Source organism: Marmota monax, unplaced genomic scaffold, assembly GCF_021218885.2.
Source record: "Marmota monax isolate L192 unplaced genomic scaffold, Marmota_monax_Labrador192_F-V1.1 WCK01_AAM20220418_F8-fsc00005, whole genome shotgun sequence".
Taxonomy (NCBI): domain Eukaryota; kingdom Metazoa; phylum Chordata; class Mammalia; order Rodentia; family Sciuridae; genus Marmota; species Marmota monax.
In genome coordinates this window covers 21,884,618-21,902,540 of record NW_026692254.1, presented here as the reverse complement: position 1 = coordinate 21,902,540, position 17,923 = coordinate 21,884,618, and the positions used below count along the sequence as shown (strand labels likewise).

Here is a 17,923-nt window from a genome sequence, read left to right as displayed (position 1 = left end):
AGCATCAAAAGCAAAAGCTGTGGTGTCACCTGCCAAAGAGATTCCAGAGGGGCTGATTTTTATGTGTATCTTAAAAAAAAAAAAAAAAAGTACAAGACCTTAATTTCAGGCAGTAAACCTTGGAATTCTGAAGCAAGTGTCCAAGGAAGGGGGGGGGGGGTAAGTTTGAAACAGATCTTACGGCAACTCAGGAAGCAGCACAAGGAAGCCAGCTTTTCAGCACCAGTCACCCTCAGTGCTCTCAGCAAGGCAGAGGGAGCTTGCAGCCCTGGAGAGTGGCAGCTGACCAGTCCCACCTGGGCACTGCAAAGGGGAGAGTGGCCCCTTTTAGTCCTGTATCCTCTGGGTGGATCCAAGATAGCCTCTATGCATGGAGTGGACCTGATTAGAAGTTTTCCTAAGCTTTCATTTCTACTCCAGCCACTGACTTGTTCTTGGATAGCAGCGGTGCCTCACAGACACCCCAGAAAAAGGCAAAAGTGCCTCGTAGAGCTTATGCCCTTCAGAAACATATTGGTGAGGCATTGTGTACTTTGCATATTTTCATTTGACCCAGGCCTTCTGACGTCTGGAGCTTTTAGGACCAGCTGTTGGACAAACAGGAGAGCCCTGAGACCCTAGATGGGAGACCCACAGAGACAGTGGACTGGCCCTGCCCAGACTCACCAACAGGAAGCCCTTGAATTAGATCCATCGCCCTGCCCCACCAGGCAGGGGATGTGGATCAGATGTGGATCAGAGTGAGGCCCAGGCATGCTTAGAGGACAGGGTGGGCTCCCAGACCCCGCAGGGTGCAATGAGCCTTTAGTGCTCAGCTTGGGACCCCAGGCAATCCTATGACCCATTAGTTCTTGACTTGTGCAATGGAGCCAGAGCTGCACAAAGGATCACTGTGACCAATTGCAATGTTCACTTTTTAAGGTGCACCACAGAAATCTAGAACTTGGGAGCTGGGGAGGATGCCAGAGCTTACCAGTTGCTACCCTCCGCTGTCCCAGAGGCAGGACACTCCCTACAGCACTCTTGCCAGGGCAGAACTGGCCCCTCCTGCTCTGGACAGCTCCAGTTCCTTCCCTAGGGTCTCCATTCTTCTCTAGAGCCATACAGAAAAGGCTAAAATATAATTGTCCTACATTTGTTATTTAGTATTTATCAAGACTGCCACTGGGCTTTCCCCGCATCACCTTCTCAGGCCTAGTCCTTCAGCTGCTCTTCCTATGGACCTCACTGGGCCATCTGTGCCATCCCAACACCTAACTGGGCTTCCTCTGGCCACCAAGATGCATCCTCCCTATTTGCCTGGGAATCTCCCAAGAATGCGGCCCCCATCTTCGTCCTGGCATCTGGTGGCTCCCACACAGCACACTCAAAAGCACCCCTGAGATGCCTCTTTTTACTCTGTTCCCCAACTAGTTCCCTGGGTCGGGGGATGGAGCACGGGCTTGCTCACAGCCCACCTAAGTAAGTGTGCGACGGTAACACTTTGGCCTTCCTTGTGGGCTGAGCCACAGCAGAAAGAGAATTCACAGCGCACAGCTTGTTGGATTTCATTTTTTTTTCTTTTTAATAGCAGCCCAGTGCCTCTGGGAAGCAGAAAGGCAGAGCGGGGCTCTTGGAACACCAGCTGTACAGACCCAGGCAGGATGAAAATATTTATGCACCAGTGCGGCATTAGCTGCTTTCAGAGTCCTCCTTTGAACTGTTAATCAAGCCCAATCTTTCAGAATAATAGCCTGATTATTACCACGCTGTTTGCATAACAAAGAAGCCCAATAAAACTTATTTTGCTGTTCACGGAGGGGGTGTGAAGGATCAACCCTGAGAAAGGAGTCTTAGGAATGTGGTGAGTCGCTCCAGAGCCTGAGCCCAGGAATAAAGACAATGCAATTTGCCACCAAGAAAAGCCCAATAGACCAATAAATTACCCGCGTGCAAAGGGATTAGATCAGGTTTCAGTTGCAGTGCAGGAGGGGTGGGGTAAGCCGGGAGGGAAGAAAACCTGCTCTCTCTTAAAGCGGTAAGGCTCATTTCAAATAGAGTCCCACGGTCAAGTTGTCTTTATCCAACTCTGTGGCTTGCATAGTAACCGTCTGAATTCATTTGCCAGCTGAAAGCTCTGGACCGTACCATGTGCTGGGAACTGTGATTAATGCTGTTCCTGGAACAAGCCTGTTAGTCTCTGTGCTTAAGCAGACTCAGCCATACCAACTTGTGGAATGCAAAGCAAACGCGTTTCCTCCGACTACATGATTTTAAAACGGAGGTTGCTGTGTATGGGGGAAGTAGCATTTCAGCGACAGGTGATACAGGAAAGGAGGACTCTGGAAACAGGAGCCTCCAGAATAACTGAGATAGCCAAGAGGCAAATGCTGGTTGGTCAGAGTGCAGCCAGGGGTTTAGGGATCAGGCATAAAGCAAAAGTCACTCAGCCTCAAACTGCCTTCCTCTGCTGGAGGGGCAGGGACTCTGCAAACCCCACTTTTCTTTTGTCACCTAGTTCCCTCTTAGATCCTAGTACCCAGCACAAGACAGAGAAAGAAAAGCTGGAGGTGGAGAGAAGTACACCTTCTGCCCAAGGCTGTTCCTGCTCCTTGAGCAATGGCCCTTCTCCCCATCAGCCTCTGGCATTTTTGCACAATGTGCCACTCCCCAAGCACCAAGACAGGCCGGGCAGCCCCTCCTTCAAGTTCCTCTTCTCTTGGTCCCTCTGGCCCCAGAGATAGAAGCTGCTTCCTGCAACTCCATGTGCCTCAGTGGTCCCTCTTTGCTTTTCAGACTCATCCAACAATTCCCTACCCTGGCTTCCCTCTGAAACCCCGGGTGGCTGTTCTTTTCCTGACTGACCTGCCTGCCCAGGGACTTTGGCCTTTGCCAGTGGATCAGAAGGAGCCCCTGGTGAATTGGTGGTAGGAATGCGGTATGATCATAGCGCAATTTGAGGAAGTCTTGTCACTGAAGAGGCCACGGCTTCAGTTAGGAGAGAGGCAGGCAGACGAAGGGAGGGGAGCAACTTCCCAGAAAGTCACTGCCAGCCTGTGGGGACACCGGCCTCGAGGCCTCCCACCTCCCCGCCTCACTGCCCACTTGGAGTGACAGCGGACCCCAGCTGCCCACTTGGCAGCATGTCATATCAAAATCCTGAAGGGGGTGAGGGAGCTAGCATGAAGCCAGAAGCCAACTCGCCCACACCTAGCCTGAGCCCCATGCTGTGACCGCTCTCCGCCCTCTCCTTCTGCCCCTTGTCCCACAGCACTGCATCTAGGTGGGGGACAGGAAAGGCCCTACTGTCACCATCTGGTGAACTCTGGCCTGAGCTGTGCTCTGGAGTCTCCTTCAGTTGAGGGCCGCCTGAGGCTGCCTGCTGGTGTCCCTCGGGAGGAACCGCATTCCAACATCCTGGCTGGGGCATCATCCCGGCTGCTGTAAACATCCAGGTGTTTGGCATCAGATACCGAGAGGAACACGCCCAGGACTGACTGCATTTTTTCACCAGGTTCAGCAGAGCTACCTTATTTAACCTATGACAGCCACAGCGGTCCTCTTACCTCAAAGACATTCCTCTCCCAGGCCTGCCTCAGAAGGCCTCAAGGAACTGACCTGGCCTGCAGCTCCACCTCAGTGTCTCCCACCCCTTCAATCCACTGGGAATTTCCTAAGGGTTACCTCCAGGGTCTGGCCTACCTGAGAAAGAGGGAGGCAACAGAAAGCTTCTGGAGAAGGAAGCTTGACCTAGGGAGGGGAGGAAGGAGGGCAGAGGTCGTGGAGGGCTAAATGCATTGTGGGGCGACTCTGGGTAGAAATGGCTGAGGGCTGCTCATGGAGCTGAGGCGGGAGGTGCTGCCCCCTTGACACCCCAGCCAGTGCGGCTCTGCCTCAGACTCCACACACACCCAGATGCCACGAGAAACCACGCCAAGTGCCAAGGGCAAAGCTACACCTCAGTTTTCTAAATGGGCCAGTTTGTCAGCAGGAGAATGGTTTGAAAGTCCATTTGGTTGCTCCCAGGCTCGAGGCCACAGGCAGTCTGTCAGTCAAGAGGCTGAGCACTTCACTGGGCAAGAGGGACCCATGGTGGGCCAGGGCCAGGGCCAGCATCCATGCCAGCAGCATCTCGCCTTAAAACATAGGCTCAAGGTACCCCAGGTGCTTCAAGGAGGGTGGTTATAGGCAATAAGGTAACTTCCCAAATGTCAATAAAGCTTGCAGGTGAGTGATTTGGTCTTCCTATTTTGAGGCATAACCCCTTTTCTTGCCTCTAGGGCTGGTACAAGAGATGATGAACCTGGCCCTGCCTCCAGCAACCCTGGGTTCATTTGCTTAGCCACAGGACAAAATGCATTCAAAGTGGCTCTCCCCACTCCCTGCCATCCTCCGGGAGGTCCTCCTCCTTAGCCTTCTTCATGCACTGGAAGGGCAAAGGCACTTGGCTGGGCCCAATACCAGCTGGCACACACACCGGGGCTAGTAAGCCTGTGTTCGTGGGACATTCCTCAGCAGACAGCCATAATAGGTGTCTGAGTATCCTGACTGCTCGGCTGAACTGGTACATGAAATGAATACAGAAGCAAAACCCAGTGGGTATAAATCTGACTTGGGAAAATATGCACAATGATGGCCCTGCCAGTTTGTCTTCCTGATGACTGGCTGCCATGTTCTTCTTTGGAATGCTTAGCCAGATGGACAGAAAGCAGAGTGGGCTTCTGGGAAGAGGCAAAAGCACTTGGTCCATGGGAAATGCGGACACCTTTCATTCCACTATTCAATTATATCCCCAAAGTTTATTTCTCACCCTGACTTTTAAAGCCTCATATGCTACACAGTACAGTCTAATACACTAGATAGAAAATTTAATCTGGTATATGGGGAAAAAACAGGAGTACAGATTCTACTTCTGGCTCAGCTAGGTAACAAGCTGTATGTGTAACATCAGGCACTCTCTGACCCTCTGTTTCCTCATTCGTAAAATGAGAATGATGATCTTTATGGGGATGTGCTTAAAACATCTAGCAGAGTACCTGGCACATTGTGACCACTCAATCAATAGAAGAGCTTTTAAAATTATTATTCTCCTTCAAATGATCATACTTTGGAGAGAACAACGTGAAAGGTATTATGTCTTAAAGAAAGTTTGTGAAATGTTAATTAATGATGGTTTGTGAGATGTTGGACTGTGGGTTATTTTTTTTTTTATTTGTGCTTTTGGTATTTAGATTTAAAAGTGAGATTATTCTGGAAAAACAACAAAATTGCAGTCTTTGTCCTTTGAGCAAAAACAAACAAACAAATAAACAAACACATAAAATCAGCCTGAGCATGAAAAATCCAAGGGCCCTATAGTTCTCAAGACTGTGCTGGGTATGCCTGGGAGGGGAGGGGAAGGATAGAGAGAAGCAGAAAATGAGGTTCTTGCCCTTATAAACAGAACTGATGATTGAGAAGAACACAAAATCCCAAGACCCATGAGTCAATGAAGCCAAGGAGCAGCGGAGCCATCAACAACCAAGGTGACAGGAGCCCAAGGCACTGATCCTGTGGGCAGGGTAGTGGGCATTCCTCTCCAAACTAATTCACCTGGCCAAATGAGGTGGAGAGAGATGGTGGCAGCAGTTACAGCAAGGCGACAAGGGGCAAAGGCAGGAAGAGCCCCAGCCCCAGGTGACTGGACTGCATGGTGGCCCGGGATACCGGGGACTTCACAGCGGTGTACTGACACGCAGGCGAAGAGGGATGGAAAGTAGGTTGACCAACCATCCTGGTTCACCTGGGACTGGGGATGTATTCTCAGGATTCTTAGCTTCCAGTTAAAACTAGGAAAGTCTTGGCAAACTGGGATGAGTTGGTCATCCAGGAAGAAACAGGTCTTTGAAGTCATGCAGGCTGTATTTCAGCCCAGCAGCAAAACAGCATGGCCCCTAATTGGTACTCAACCCTAATCTGGGGTACTCTGTCTAGTACGAGGCCTTACACATTTCACCAAGGAACAGGATCTTAGCAGGAATCACAGTCCCCCTGGCAACATGTAAACTAGTCCCCACGCCTACCCACTTATTCTTGTAACCCCCCTTTCCCCATCTCACAGAAAGACCTTATCTGTGCCCCTGGATCCCCCCATCTTGTGTTCCCAACTCTCCTGCAATCCCCTCCTTTGAGTGCTGGTGCAACTACCAGAAATTTCTCTAACCTTGCAGAAAGGTCTCCCTTTTTCCAAACCAGAAGACCAGAGACCCTTTCCTCTATCACCAACTCACCCTCAGGGCCCACAGGGCCAATCATCTATAGGAGTTTAAATTTATCTCTTCTTAGGAGCCAAGGCACTGCCCTGGCCACCCCTTGACATAATGGCTACGAGCTGGCTCTGCTGCCATCTGGCTTTTGTAACTGAATGTCCCTTGTTCTCTCTTCTATGGACTAAGTGATTGTATCCCCCATTCATATGTTAAAACCTAACTCCAAATGTACTGGTATTAGGAGTTAAGGGGGTTTCAGAGGTAATTAAGTCATGGGAATAAAGCCCTCATAAATGGGACTGGTAGTCTTATAAAAGGGACCCTAGAGAGTCTTCTACCCCTTCCACCCTGGGATAACAGAGGGAAGGGAGACATCTATGAGTCAGGAGGTGGGCTCTTACCAGACAACACTTGGCACCTTAATTTTGAACATTCCAGTCTGTTGAACTGTGAGCAATAAATTTCTGTTGTCACAAGACTCTTAGTCAATGATATTTTGTTACAGCAGCTCAGTTGGACTAAGACACTCTCCTTTTGCTACACAAAGTCCAACTGTGAGAGAGTAATAATGTGGTAATTAGGCAGGGCCACAGGAGGCTACCTTGCTTGCACATTTTAAACTGCAGTTTTAACAGAAATATTCTTATCTCTAGAGCAACACAGATGTGCTTGGACATTACAGAGGGCTTTGGTCTCCCAAGAATCAGTTTACCCACTGAATAACATTTAACATTTAAACATTTTAAAAATAGCTGCTGTATAAAAGTGTAAGGGAAAGAAATAAGGAATAAAGAAAAGCTACAGTGCAATAATTCTTAGAACCAGTGGTCTTTAAACGTGAACATGTACCATATTTCCTGGGAGTGCAGATTGTTGCCCCCTACCCCAGAGTATCTGTTTCAGTAGGTTTGGGTGGGCCCTGAACTTGCATTTCTAACAGGTTCCCAGGCGAGATGGATGCTTTTGGTCCAGGGACCATACTTTGAAAAAAACAGCTAGAGTACAGCATCCACGTGTAGTTAACAAGAAACTTGTCCAAAACATGCCTTGGGTGGATTTCTCTTAGAAGAATGGATTTCTCTTGCTTGATAAGTCATGATGGCCTCAAAGCTTAAAAACTATCTATTAACTATGTCTGGAAGAGGCTATTTGTGGAAGGCTCTTCTGAGTTTTTTTCTGGCCTCCCCCTCTTGGGTAGATGTGGCCACTCTGCTCTGTCCCACAGCATCATCCAAGCTGATGGTCTTCCATTTCGTGTGACATGGCAGAGCCCCTTTATCTTCACTAGGCTATGTCTGCCTGAAGGCCTTGGTCAGAGGCTGTCACTGAGGCAGGGCTACAGGAGGCTGGCCATACACATGAGTAAGTAAATGTAAACACTCAAAACAAACACTCTCAGTCTAGCAGAGCATAGGCATCTTTCTGCACAGAACTATGTCCAATTTGATTTGCACTCCTGTGGGCTTACTCCTGGCAGCCATTCAAGCTGGCCAGCTTTGAACAAACCTATGTTTTCACAAGGCTGCTCAGCCAGTTTCCACCTGTCTTCAGTGGGAGAAGCCGTGGCACACAGGGTCCCAGAATGTGTCTCTGGGCCTCCTCTTGCACTTGCCAGAGCTTTTTATTTATTTATTTTTAACTCCCCACTCTCCACTAGAAGTCCAGGTTTTCTGACATTATGCCAAAGCCCTTTCCTGGACCAACCTATCAAAGGATGTGACAGTTCGTCTCTTTGTTGTGGAAAGTACCCATTTCATCCCTTACTTAGGAAACTGTCTTTAGACCCAGGTTTCTTGAACACACAAGTTCTGGAGCCTTTGGCTGATTTAGTTATGGGGTATGGGAAGCTCAGTTTTCCTTAAGGTGGGCAATCTTGACCACATGCAACTGTCAAGGAGAAAGGTTAGCCAGTTGGCATGGTAGTAGAGCAGCTATCTGTTCCATCTGATGGGTTTTGGTTACCAGTTTTGAAGCCAAAAAGAAATGGGTTTCTTGGAAACAAAAGTGATGGAATTTAGGCTGTGAATTATATAACCCACCATCATTCCTCAGACTATGCCGGAATACTTTCAAATAAAAGTTTTTAAGACAAAGAAATGGACTGAGAAACAACATAAACACTACTACTCAGCCCTTGCTGCTCTTCCTACCTCGAGATCTTCTGCCAGTTCCTCCTTAACTCCTCTTCTCTCCTAAGAAGTTAAAAAAGTGCTGCAGCTTTAAGAGCAGGAAGGTGTTATTTTAAGGGCCCTTGAGCCCCCCTTCTCAATTTCAGCACTGAGCTGAGATCACATCCCCCATGGCAGCCAAGGGACAAAAGCCATTTATCAACCCATCTGATAAAACTTCCAGTGGACTGAATCTTTATCTAGACCAAACCAAGATGAACACAAACTGCAAACTCCTCAGAAAGGGGGGTGTGTGTATTCTTTTTAAAAAGAGGGTGATTTTCACTTTATTTCTTTAATTCTTGGGAAGGGAATCAACATTTCAATTGGACTCTTTTAAGTAGATGGAGAAACTGCATTTTCAAGGAATGGGGATCTGGGGATGACCCTCAATGGAGGTTTTGATATTCAGCGGGTGCAATGGGGCTGAGAGCTGTCTAGGGTACACCGGCACCTCCCTCATCTTGTCCGTGGCCAGGAACGTCCCTTGGAGCAGGTCGAAGCTCTGGAGCAGGTCCCGGCTCCCTGGGAGGCTCCTGGACTCACAGCTGCTGAGTACTTGGGCCAACTTGGCTGGGCAGGCGCTGGGGGTCCTTGTAGTAGGACCGGGACACAAGGGTAAACTGATCGCCCCCCACCAAGTACTACTCGCTGCCTACGTGGTCCGCCCACCCGGAGCCCCAACTCGCAGCCAGGCCAAGCCGAGACTGCCCAGTTCTGTCTATTCCTTGAAACTCTGCTGGCTGAGGAGCAAATCAAAACAACCCAATACTCTAACTCAAGTCTGATCATGCAGATCTCAGCTGTGCGCAGGGGCTGCAGATCTGCATCTGACTGAGGTGAGAAACAGGCTGGAATTTTTTTTGCAAAAAGACACCTCTGAACCCCCGCAACACAATGGAAATGGCCGGGAGATCCCGCCTTGCAAGAAGGACCATTTGGCCCGTGACATTGTGTTTATTTGTATTTTTAGCAGGAGAAAAATGGGTATGAAGGGTTTAACTGGCGTTTCCAGGCTGTGAGCAACATATGGCAAAAATGAAATAAAGTTTTACGAAACATTACAAAGAAAACAGACCGGGGATTTAAGTTTCGTGCCTTCCCCCTCCCCCCACAAAAGGAAAAAAAAGTAAAGAAACCGGAGCGTTTGGGAAGGAACAAATGCTTCTCTGTGGAGTTGGTCTCCCTTCCCCCAACAAAAACAAGAGGTCCGGGCTCCGAGGAATTTGAAAGCAACGATCTGCCAAAAACATTGTGAAAAACTATGGGGGATTCATTGGAAACAGATGGGCTTTTTCAGCTTTAATTCTAAAATTCTCTCCCTTTCTGACACAATAAAAACAAACAGGGGGCGACGCGGAATGTTATCAAACAGGAATACGAGCTCATCTGAACCGGGTCGGTGGGCTTCCCCGCGTGGCCAAGCACTTGCGGGCTGGACACGGGGGTCCCAGGGGAGGGGCCGGTCGGGGACTAGGGTGCAACCTTCGGGGCGCCCTGGGCTGCATCTCTGAGCACCAGGCAGGTTTGCAAACTGGCAGGCGAGGAGCTGGAGAAAGTGCCCATAACACCCAGTTGGTGCCCCCTCTTCTCCGTCTCTTCTGGAGCCTCTAAGAGGCGCATCCCGGGCACCCTCTTTCTCGGAAGGAGAGAGGGCAGGCACCCCGAGATCTCGTCGCCCGATTCTTGCCTTCGCAGCTCGGGCGGGGTCCCCCCTGGATGTCCACTGGCATCCATCGTGCCCTCCGTGGGGCACGGGAGAAACAAAGACCCGTGGAAATGGGAGGCGGGGGCCCAAGGAGGGCTGGCGAACTTGAACCCCGACTTGCTCAAACCCTGTAGGACAAGTGGCCCTGTGTTGAGGGGAGGCCCGGGAAGCGGGTTCTCCGGCCAGGGGGCAGTGCCTTACCTGCGGGGAAGCTGCAGAGAAGGAAGGCGAGGGTCGGCCAGAATCCCAGGGCTGAGCGTCCTGCCCCTCTCCCCATACCCATCCATCCAGCTCGGCCTGTTACCACTAGCCTCTCCCTGGAAGAAGAGTTTAGAAGAAAAGAAGAAAATAAATCACGCTGCGGAAAAAAGGCAGCCTCGCTCCGCCAGCGGGAGCAGCGAGCCGGGAGGCTCGGTCCACTTCGGCCGCGGGGCCCGGATCCCCCCTTCGCCGCTCCCCTGCGCCCCTCCCTCGCCATCCATCACTCGGTTCCCCTCCAATGCCGCAGCGGCCCCGCGCCCCGCCGCCGCCCGCTCCGCCCTCCCGCGCTCCAATTTCAGTACCGCCCGCGCGAGCCCAGAGGCCTGGGGAGGCGGCGGGGGCGGCCCGATGGCTGCGCTTGCGGCTGGAACCTCGGAAACCCGCGTGGGTGAACTCAGGGCGTGCGGAGCTCTGGGACTTTTGCGTGGTTTCCATACCCACTGCTGCCCACGCAGGAAACGCCCAGCACCCCTCCTGGGGCGACCAGACCCCGTAGGACACAAGGAGGGCAGCGCGCCCCCTTAAACCTTCACATAAATATCCAGTCCAAGTAGAAACAGTTTGGAGACAAGCCCCAGCCCTTCTTTCCAACGAGACTGCCATCCCGAAGACGCCACTGACACCCCTTGGTTTATTGCTCTCTCTCTGATGTGTCCCCAGAGCAGCAGGCTGGAAAATCTGCTTCCCAGTCGTTCGGGTCTAGGTGGGGATGGTCCGTCTGCAGGATCTCGGCCACTGACGCACCTCGAGGCTATACAGCCCGCTGGGGCCCCGGGCCACCCATCTGGACTGGGCTCGTGGGTCGCCTCAAGCATCTCCTGTAAGCAACTCCTTGCTTTCTGAGAACTTGCCCTGCCTGCACCCCCGAACAGGGGCCTGCGGGCCTGCCGTGCCTTCCAGGGCACAGCTGCCACCCCAGGGGAGATGTGGATGCGCTCATCCCCAGAGAGCACAGGGCAGAAACGACTGGCAGTGACAGAAAGGCTCCCAAGGCGGATCTTGGGAGGGCTTCGGGGTGGTGACCTCCCTTTAACTCGGTTGCTTATTTTTCTGGGAGCAAAATGTCTCCTCCTGCAACTCTTGTGTTGTGATATTCAAGGGACTGGCAACTTCCCCTGAGAAACATCTTTTGGATGAAACACAAATAGGCCAGAACAAGTGTTTTTAGTCAAACCAGTTCCTCCCTCTACCCTCCTTACCTTACTCCCAACCCTGCCCATCTGGTTCTTTGGGGGGAAAAAATCTGGGTTTTTATCCAATTTAGACGTTTCTCTTAAGCACTATCACAGCCCTCACTTGCTGTGGGCCACACAAGCTGCAGGGCTATGTCTGCAATTTAGTACTCTGCTGCCAGGAGGGAATCCTGGGGAGGAGCAGGCTGTGAGGAAAGGGAAGGAGGACCTGTGTCCTCAAAGACACAACCCCCAGCAGCATTGCAACTTCTGAATCTGGCTTCCCTAAACAGGGAAGAAAGAAGACTAATTGTTCAGCCCACTCTGCAGTGGAGCAGCAGGAAGATGCAGTACCCACAGTTCTAAAACTTCATGGAGGCAACTGTTGTCCTTGATAGTTGGGATGCCCCTGTAGTTTCCCTATTTTAGTCTTAGACCAACAGGACCTAATTATCATTTCTCCAAACCAGGATTCATTTTTAGGGACCCTTTACAAAATGTTGTTTGTAAAATGTTAAAAATTTGTCCAGGGAGAGCTCATCATCTCAAAATCCAGGTCTCAAATGGTATTCCTTTCAATCATGGCCAGCCCTTGAGGCTAGACCCAGCAGCTTATTGTGCTGGGTGTAATCACAGCACCCAGTACATTCCAGTAGCAACCCCCGGCACACTGAGGCAGGCATACAGCCAGACAGCCAGAGGCACTGGGTGACCTTTCCAACCCTGAGGTCCAGCAATTAACACCATTTGCTGGAATCTGCCTTTCCTGAGCTAGTTCTACAGCCTTAGCCTTTGAATGAGAGAAGAGATCCATTAGCATTCCCAGGAGCCCAGACAGTAATGAACCACCATCACTGCCCTGACATCTTCGGGTGGCATCTTCAGGTCAGAGACCATGGCTTAGGGTCCTTTAGAGGCGATTCAGCCTTCTGAAAATCCTGAAGCAGATCCTTGTTGTGCTGCCCTTGCTCAAGAGTGGACTTTGGCAGCAGAACTTTTAATCTCTACCTCAGTTTCTTCATCCGAAAAGGTCAGGCTAAACCCTCACCTCAAGACTTCAACTGAATTTAACTTGGGATGGGACAGTGGGCCCTGGGACTTCCTCAGCATCCCTGCTAGGGAACTGGCTGCCATTTGAGGAGGAGACCGAAATCTTATGGCATAAGCAAATAAATTGAGAAAGGGCTTTTTTCCTCATGAGGAAAAAAGGATGAATTTGGACATGCCCAAGATGGGCATTTGTCCATTACACTGTTTAAACTGTCAAGAGAAATCGAGCCTCAAATGGGGCAGTACAGGAGTATGTCGACTTCAACTAATTTATCAAATTATTGATGACTCCTCTAACTCCATACAGAAATAAGAAATTCTTGAAGGGTTGGATTTTGGAACTCTGCATTCCATGTACCTTTAAAACTCACTTAACACATTGTAGAGCTACTTGCGAACAAATAGTCCCATCAAGTTTGCCCACTTAGGGGCAGAGAGACTGTCTACGCTGTGGTCTAGGCCTCGGGCTGAGATCTTTTCATGCATGGTTCCAGTTCCCCTTCCCCAGCCTTGGCTGTGCAGGGTCCACTGCTGAGCCCTCCCCCACTCCTCTTACTCCCCACCTGGTGGGGGAGCAGCTTGGGAAGCAGGCTTCTAAAAGAAGGACGGGTTTGACAGGAGGCTGAAGCCCTCCCTGGGGTGGTGGTGGACAGGGACTGCTGCTTTGCCTGCTTCTAGGTTTGAGTGTTTCCAAAACCTGAGCCATCAGTTACATTCAGGACCTACTGCATGCTAGTCCCTGAGGGATGAAGAAATACCCCACTGTAGTGTGAGGTTAAGTGTCTGCTACAGGTTTATGTATTAAAAGCCTGGTTCCCAGGCTGACACAATTGGGAGGGAGTGGAAACTTTAGGAGATAGTGTCTTACTGGAAGTCCTGAGGGTTATTGGGGGCATGCCCTTGAAGTGGATTGTAGGACCCTGGCCCCTTCTTCTTCTTCTTCTTTTGCTTCCTGGATCTCAGGTGAATAGTTGGCTTTGCAAGTGCCATCCAGCATGTCCAGTAGAGGGCCAAAGACCCTTCAAGAATGGGTCGACCCAGTTTTGGACTGGAAACTTCAAAATTGTGAGTCTTTTGTCTTTACAAGTTAATTATCTCAGGTCTTTTGTTATAGTAACGGAAAGCTGATTCTAATACAGCTCCTATGTTTGAACAGTTGGTAGAAACAGATAAGAGACCAAGGATGACCAGAAAAGGTGAGTTGAGAAGTTGAATGATCTTTACCAAAAAGATGGTGGCCTATTTCTAGATGTCTCAAAGGATTTGTTTTTTTAGTAATAATGACTAACATTTGGATACACTCTCACATTGTGTCAGGTGCTGGTTTCCATTTCTAGACACTTTTCGCTAAGGGATGTTTGATGATCAATCATCCTCACTGTACAGATTAGGAAACTGAGGCTGAATGAGCTGAAGTACTCACCGAATTACTAATAAATGCAAAGCCGAGTTTTCAACCCTCACGCTAGGTGTGCTAAATGGGCCATTCTATTCAACGATAGTGTCTGCAGTGGGCTTAAAGTCAAGGCAGACTGACAGAGGAGACACAGAACACAGGTGCCCAGGCCTCCAGCCCAGCCTAGGGTGCAGGGAGGGGGAACAGGAAAAGGATTCAGGGTAGAAGGAACAAATTCAACTTGAATGAATATGTGGCTCATTTGAGGATCTGCAAAGGCTGGGGTCTGAGTGTAGGAGAAAGAGGTGAAGCTGGAGAAGGAGAGAGCAACAGCGTGGTAGACGGAGAAGCACTGGGGGCCTTACCTAAGGCCTCTAGATAGGGAAGGTTGCTTCTTTGGGGAGACACTGTAGGGGATTTAAAAACACATATGTTTTGGCTCCACTTCAAAGCAGCTAAATATGAGTCTCCAGGGGTACAGCCTGTGCATCAATATTTTTGTGTGAGTATGTGGTGTTGCAGATGGAACCCAAGGCCTTACCCGTTCTAAGCCAGAACTCTACCACTGAACTGCATCTCCAGCCCTGCATCAGTATTTCCTAAGCCACTCTTCAGAATGTGACACTCCGTGTAGGTCTTCCTTGGCTGTTTGGAGCTACCCCCAGTACCTTTCCAGCTATGGGGCTTGAAATTCTTTGTTTGGCTGAAACCAGTTTTGATTTAGATTTCTCTTACTAATGCTAACAGAATTCTGGGTTATATGAGGGAAGCTAATGGTCCAATATTGGTATTTTTGCCAACCTCAGAAATACATGGATGTGCTGCTAATGTCTCTCAATCCATCATTAAGAGCCAGTTCTTGGCTATGCATTTGGTAAACTGCTTGAGCATTTTGAAAACTATTTGCCTTCACCATGTTATGAGAAACTGAGTTGCTTCACTGTACAACTCTGAGCAGGAATCAATCTTTTAAAATTTATCTCTCAAGTTTCTCTTTTAAACTTCAAGAGCTACCCTGGGGTCTGGTCATCTCAGATTTGATGAGCCAGTCTCCGTTCATGCTCTCCATAACCTCCAAGGTTTTATGGCCTCTGATCATATCACCTTTCTGGCTTCATCTTTCCACACTAAAGCCCTCAAGGAACAAAGCAGCCCTGCTCTCATGAAAAACTTTCTCTGGCTGATTACATTGCTCACCCTTCTACAGTTCTGAGATATTTTTTTTTTCTGCAGGCAAATGTAATAAAACTGCCAGGTCTGGATATAGCCTGCGTAGAATATTATTTTTGGCTTGGTTTCCAATGCCAGTTCTGATGGCATTTTAGCATTTTTTGAGCACTTGGTCCTGTGTGACCTCTGGCAAACATACATTTTGCAAAGACCCCAAAGTTGTCTTTTGTGGCTATAAACACAGACCGAACAAAGCCCATTTTCTTGGAATTTGGGTTGTGTTCTTGAAAATGATTTAATTTAGGCTTGCACCTGTAAAAGTTTCATATGGATTTTCCTGTGAATTCATAAACTTGTCCTGGCTATTTCTGCAGAACTTTTCATCTGTAGGACTGGAACTATTTGAGCTTTCTCTCCTTCACGTAATATATAATAAATTTAAACTAAGTCTGGATGCACAAGCAATCCTCAGGATGCCCACTGTTTATAATTCATCCAGAAAAGTACCTGTTTATTGTATTTTTTTTTTTTGTTTCCAGTCTTTAAGGATAATTCTGATCTGTGGCATTTCCCTCCCACATTCTGTAGCTACTAACTATTGTAAGTGACCTTTGGGGTGGAACTTTGAAAGTCTAAACATAATTTATTCTTGAGTTTCTCTGTCCTCTCTCTAAGGCTCTGTCTACCATTTCTATCAAGTAGTCCAGTTTCATAGCCTCTTGTTAGAAAGTGTGTTGTGTTCACCCAGCTAACTGGGAGTTTAAAGCATGCTGACCAATACTATTCTTTTAGTATATATTCAAAGTGGCCATGAAAAATGACCCTTAGGTGGTTAGGCTCCTTTTGTGGACAAGAGGCACAATGTACCATGTGGAAAGACAATGACATAGTTTGGCCAGAAGGATGTCATTACCATCCTACATGATCACTACCCTCTTACCTGCAGGAGATCCTACAGATGGCTGTAGAACCCCCTTGCCATATTTGTTTCCATGACAATTTAGGAGAGGGCCTCTCTCTATTCCCTATTTTACTGCTTCCAAAGCATTTGTGAGTCTTGCTGTCACTTTGACTGTCATTGCTTTAGACAATTAAGAACCTCTTCACCTTTTTTTCTTTTTTTTAATTTTAGCTTTTGCCCTAAGAAAGCTCTCTCTTTCTCTGTGTGCATATTATTTCGTTTGCTTTGGTGTTTCCTTCACTCACTAGGAGAGACCCTTCTCCCTACTCATTAAACACACAGAATTCATTTTAACATTTGAATGGTTTAAAACACACACTCATTAACCTGATATTCCAGATAGCTCTCTTTAGAAACTGAGGAAGTATCTCATCCTTGATTTGAGTTCTTTCATATGCATTTAAAACACCTTGGCAGATTTTAGTTGCTCTTGGACATGTCTTAAGTGTGTATTATCAAATCAGTAATATTTTCCCCTCACACTTCTGTTTTATTCATTTAAAAAGAATTGAGTCCTAGGATCCAGGGAAGGCTCTGAGCTGGGTTTGCGGGGTTCTGAGATGAACAGTGGACAGTGCTGGACCTCTCCAGGCAATGTAGTGGAGGATCCAGACTTGAGGAACAATGGGTTCAGCACAATGTGACAAGGGCTTTGAGGGATTTATGTCCTAGAAGTACAAGTTTAGAGCCCATCTCCATTATTGCAAATTAACATAGGCCTTTGTAAAGTTGGCAAGGCTTTTGGAGATGGATGTTGGAAATATTTTTAACAAACTGAATCACTGATTGCAAAGCATGACATCACTAGTCACAGATGTACAGAGTTCAGCTCGGTGACTGTTACATTACCCACAGTGCTTTTCTCTATTAGTACCAGTTTCACACTGTTTGAAACAACTTCCACCAAAATTTGACCTCCTGGACAATCTGGATCCGACGGCTCCATGGATTAGCATTGATGCGCCATCAGTCTATCAGAATCTGGGAGCCTTCAGGGCCTGAAGGTCTAGCTCAGTCAGCCTGGGACAGGTTCATGGATTATTCTCCTTAGAACCTCCCCAGCACATCACAGCTGACAGGCAAGGATGTATTCACTGTGCTTGGTAGATAGATAAAAAGAGATTTCTAAGGAAAGAAAATTCTGGGAAAACAAATTTTTGGGGCATTCACATTCTTTCAATCTAGCATCAAATGTGTTTTTAAAATATTGAAAAAGTAATATAGGTACATGTTAAAAATCAATTTCCTATTAAATGACTCTCCCTGGAGGTAATAACTGTTAAGAGTTTCATGTGCATCTTTCTAGATACTTTTATGTGCACATATAAAATCTACCCATCTACCTATCTGCCTGCCTATCTAATCTAATCGAATGCAATCTACTGATAATTTTGCCAAAAGCTATTAGCAACCTTTTGGAGGCTCCCTTTCCAGTAGGTATTTCCTACTTTAATTTCTTTCTTGGTTGAACAGTACTACAGACCCTTTCATTGGGCCAGGAACTAAGCAGTCACCATTATGTGCCCATGTCTATATGGACAGAATGAAATATGAAATAGTCCACAAGAGGGATGCAAAGTGTCTTCTAACAGCTGCATCTCGCCTCTTTGTGGACTTCCATTCTCACTTTGAAGTCATCTATTCTCTTCACATTCAGAAATCAGACAATTCACACTTACCCAAACTTACACTGCATAAGGTAAGCAACTTGCTTGAGGTTACCCAGCTAGCTTGGTGACCGAGTAGGGTTCTGGCAGGTCTGGGTGACTCTGGTTGCCATGCCACCTCTGATGAGCTCACCAGTTGCTTC

At 48.2% G+C, this 17,923-nt stretch overlaps 1 protein-coding gene across 2 annotated transcripts in view; it reads right to left on the bottom strand.

Annotated features, from left to right (window-relative positions):
* Positions 1 to 17,923, bottom strand: part of Rgma (repulsive guidance molecule BMP co-receptor a) — a 39,611-nt gene that overhangs the window by 13,251 nt on the left and 8,437 nt on the right. For both annotated transcript variants that reach the window (XM_046436603.2, XM_058576976.1), the window contains exon 2: positions 10,305 to 10,420. In XM_046436603.2, the coding sequence (XP_046292559.1) occupies positions 10,305 to 10,420 (116 nt within the window). The remainder of the gene's footprint in view (positions 1 to 10,304; positions 10,421 to 17,923) is intronic.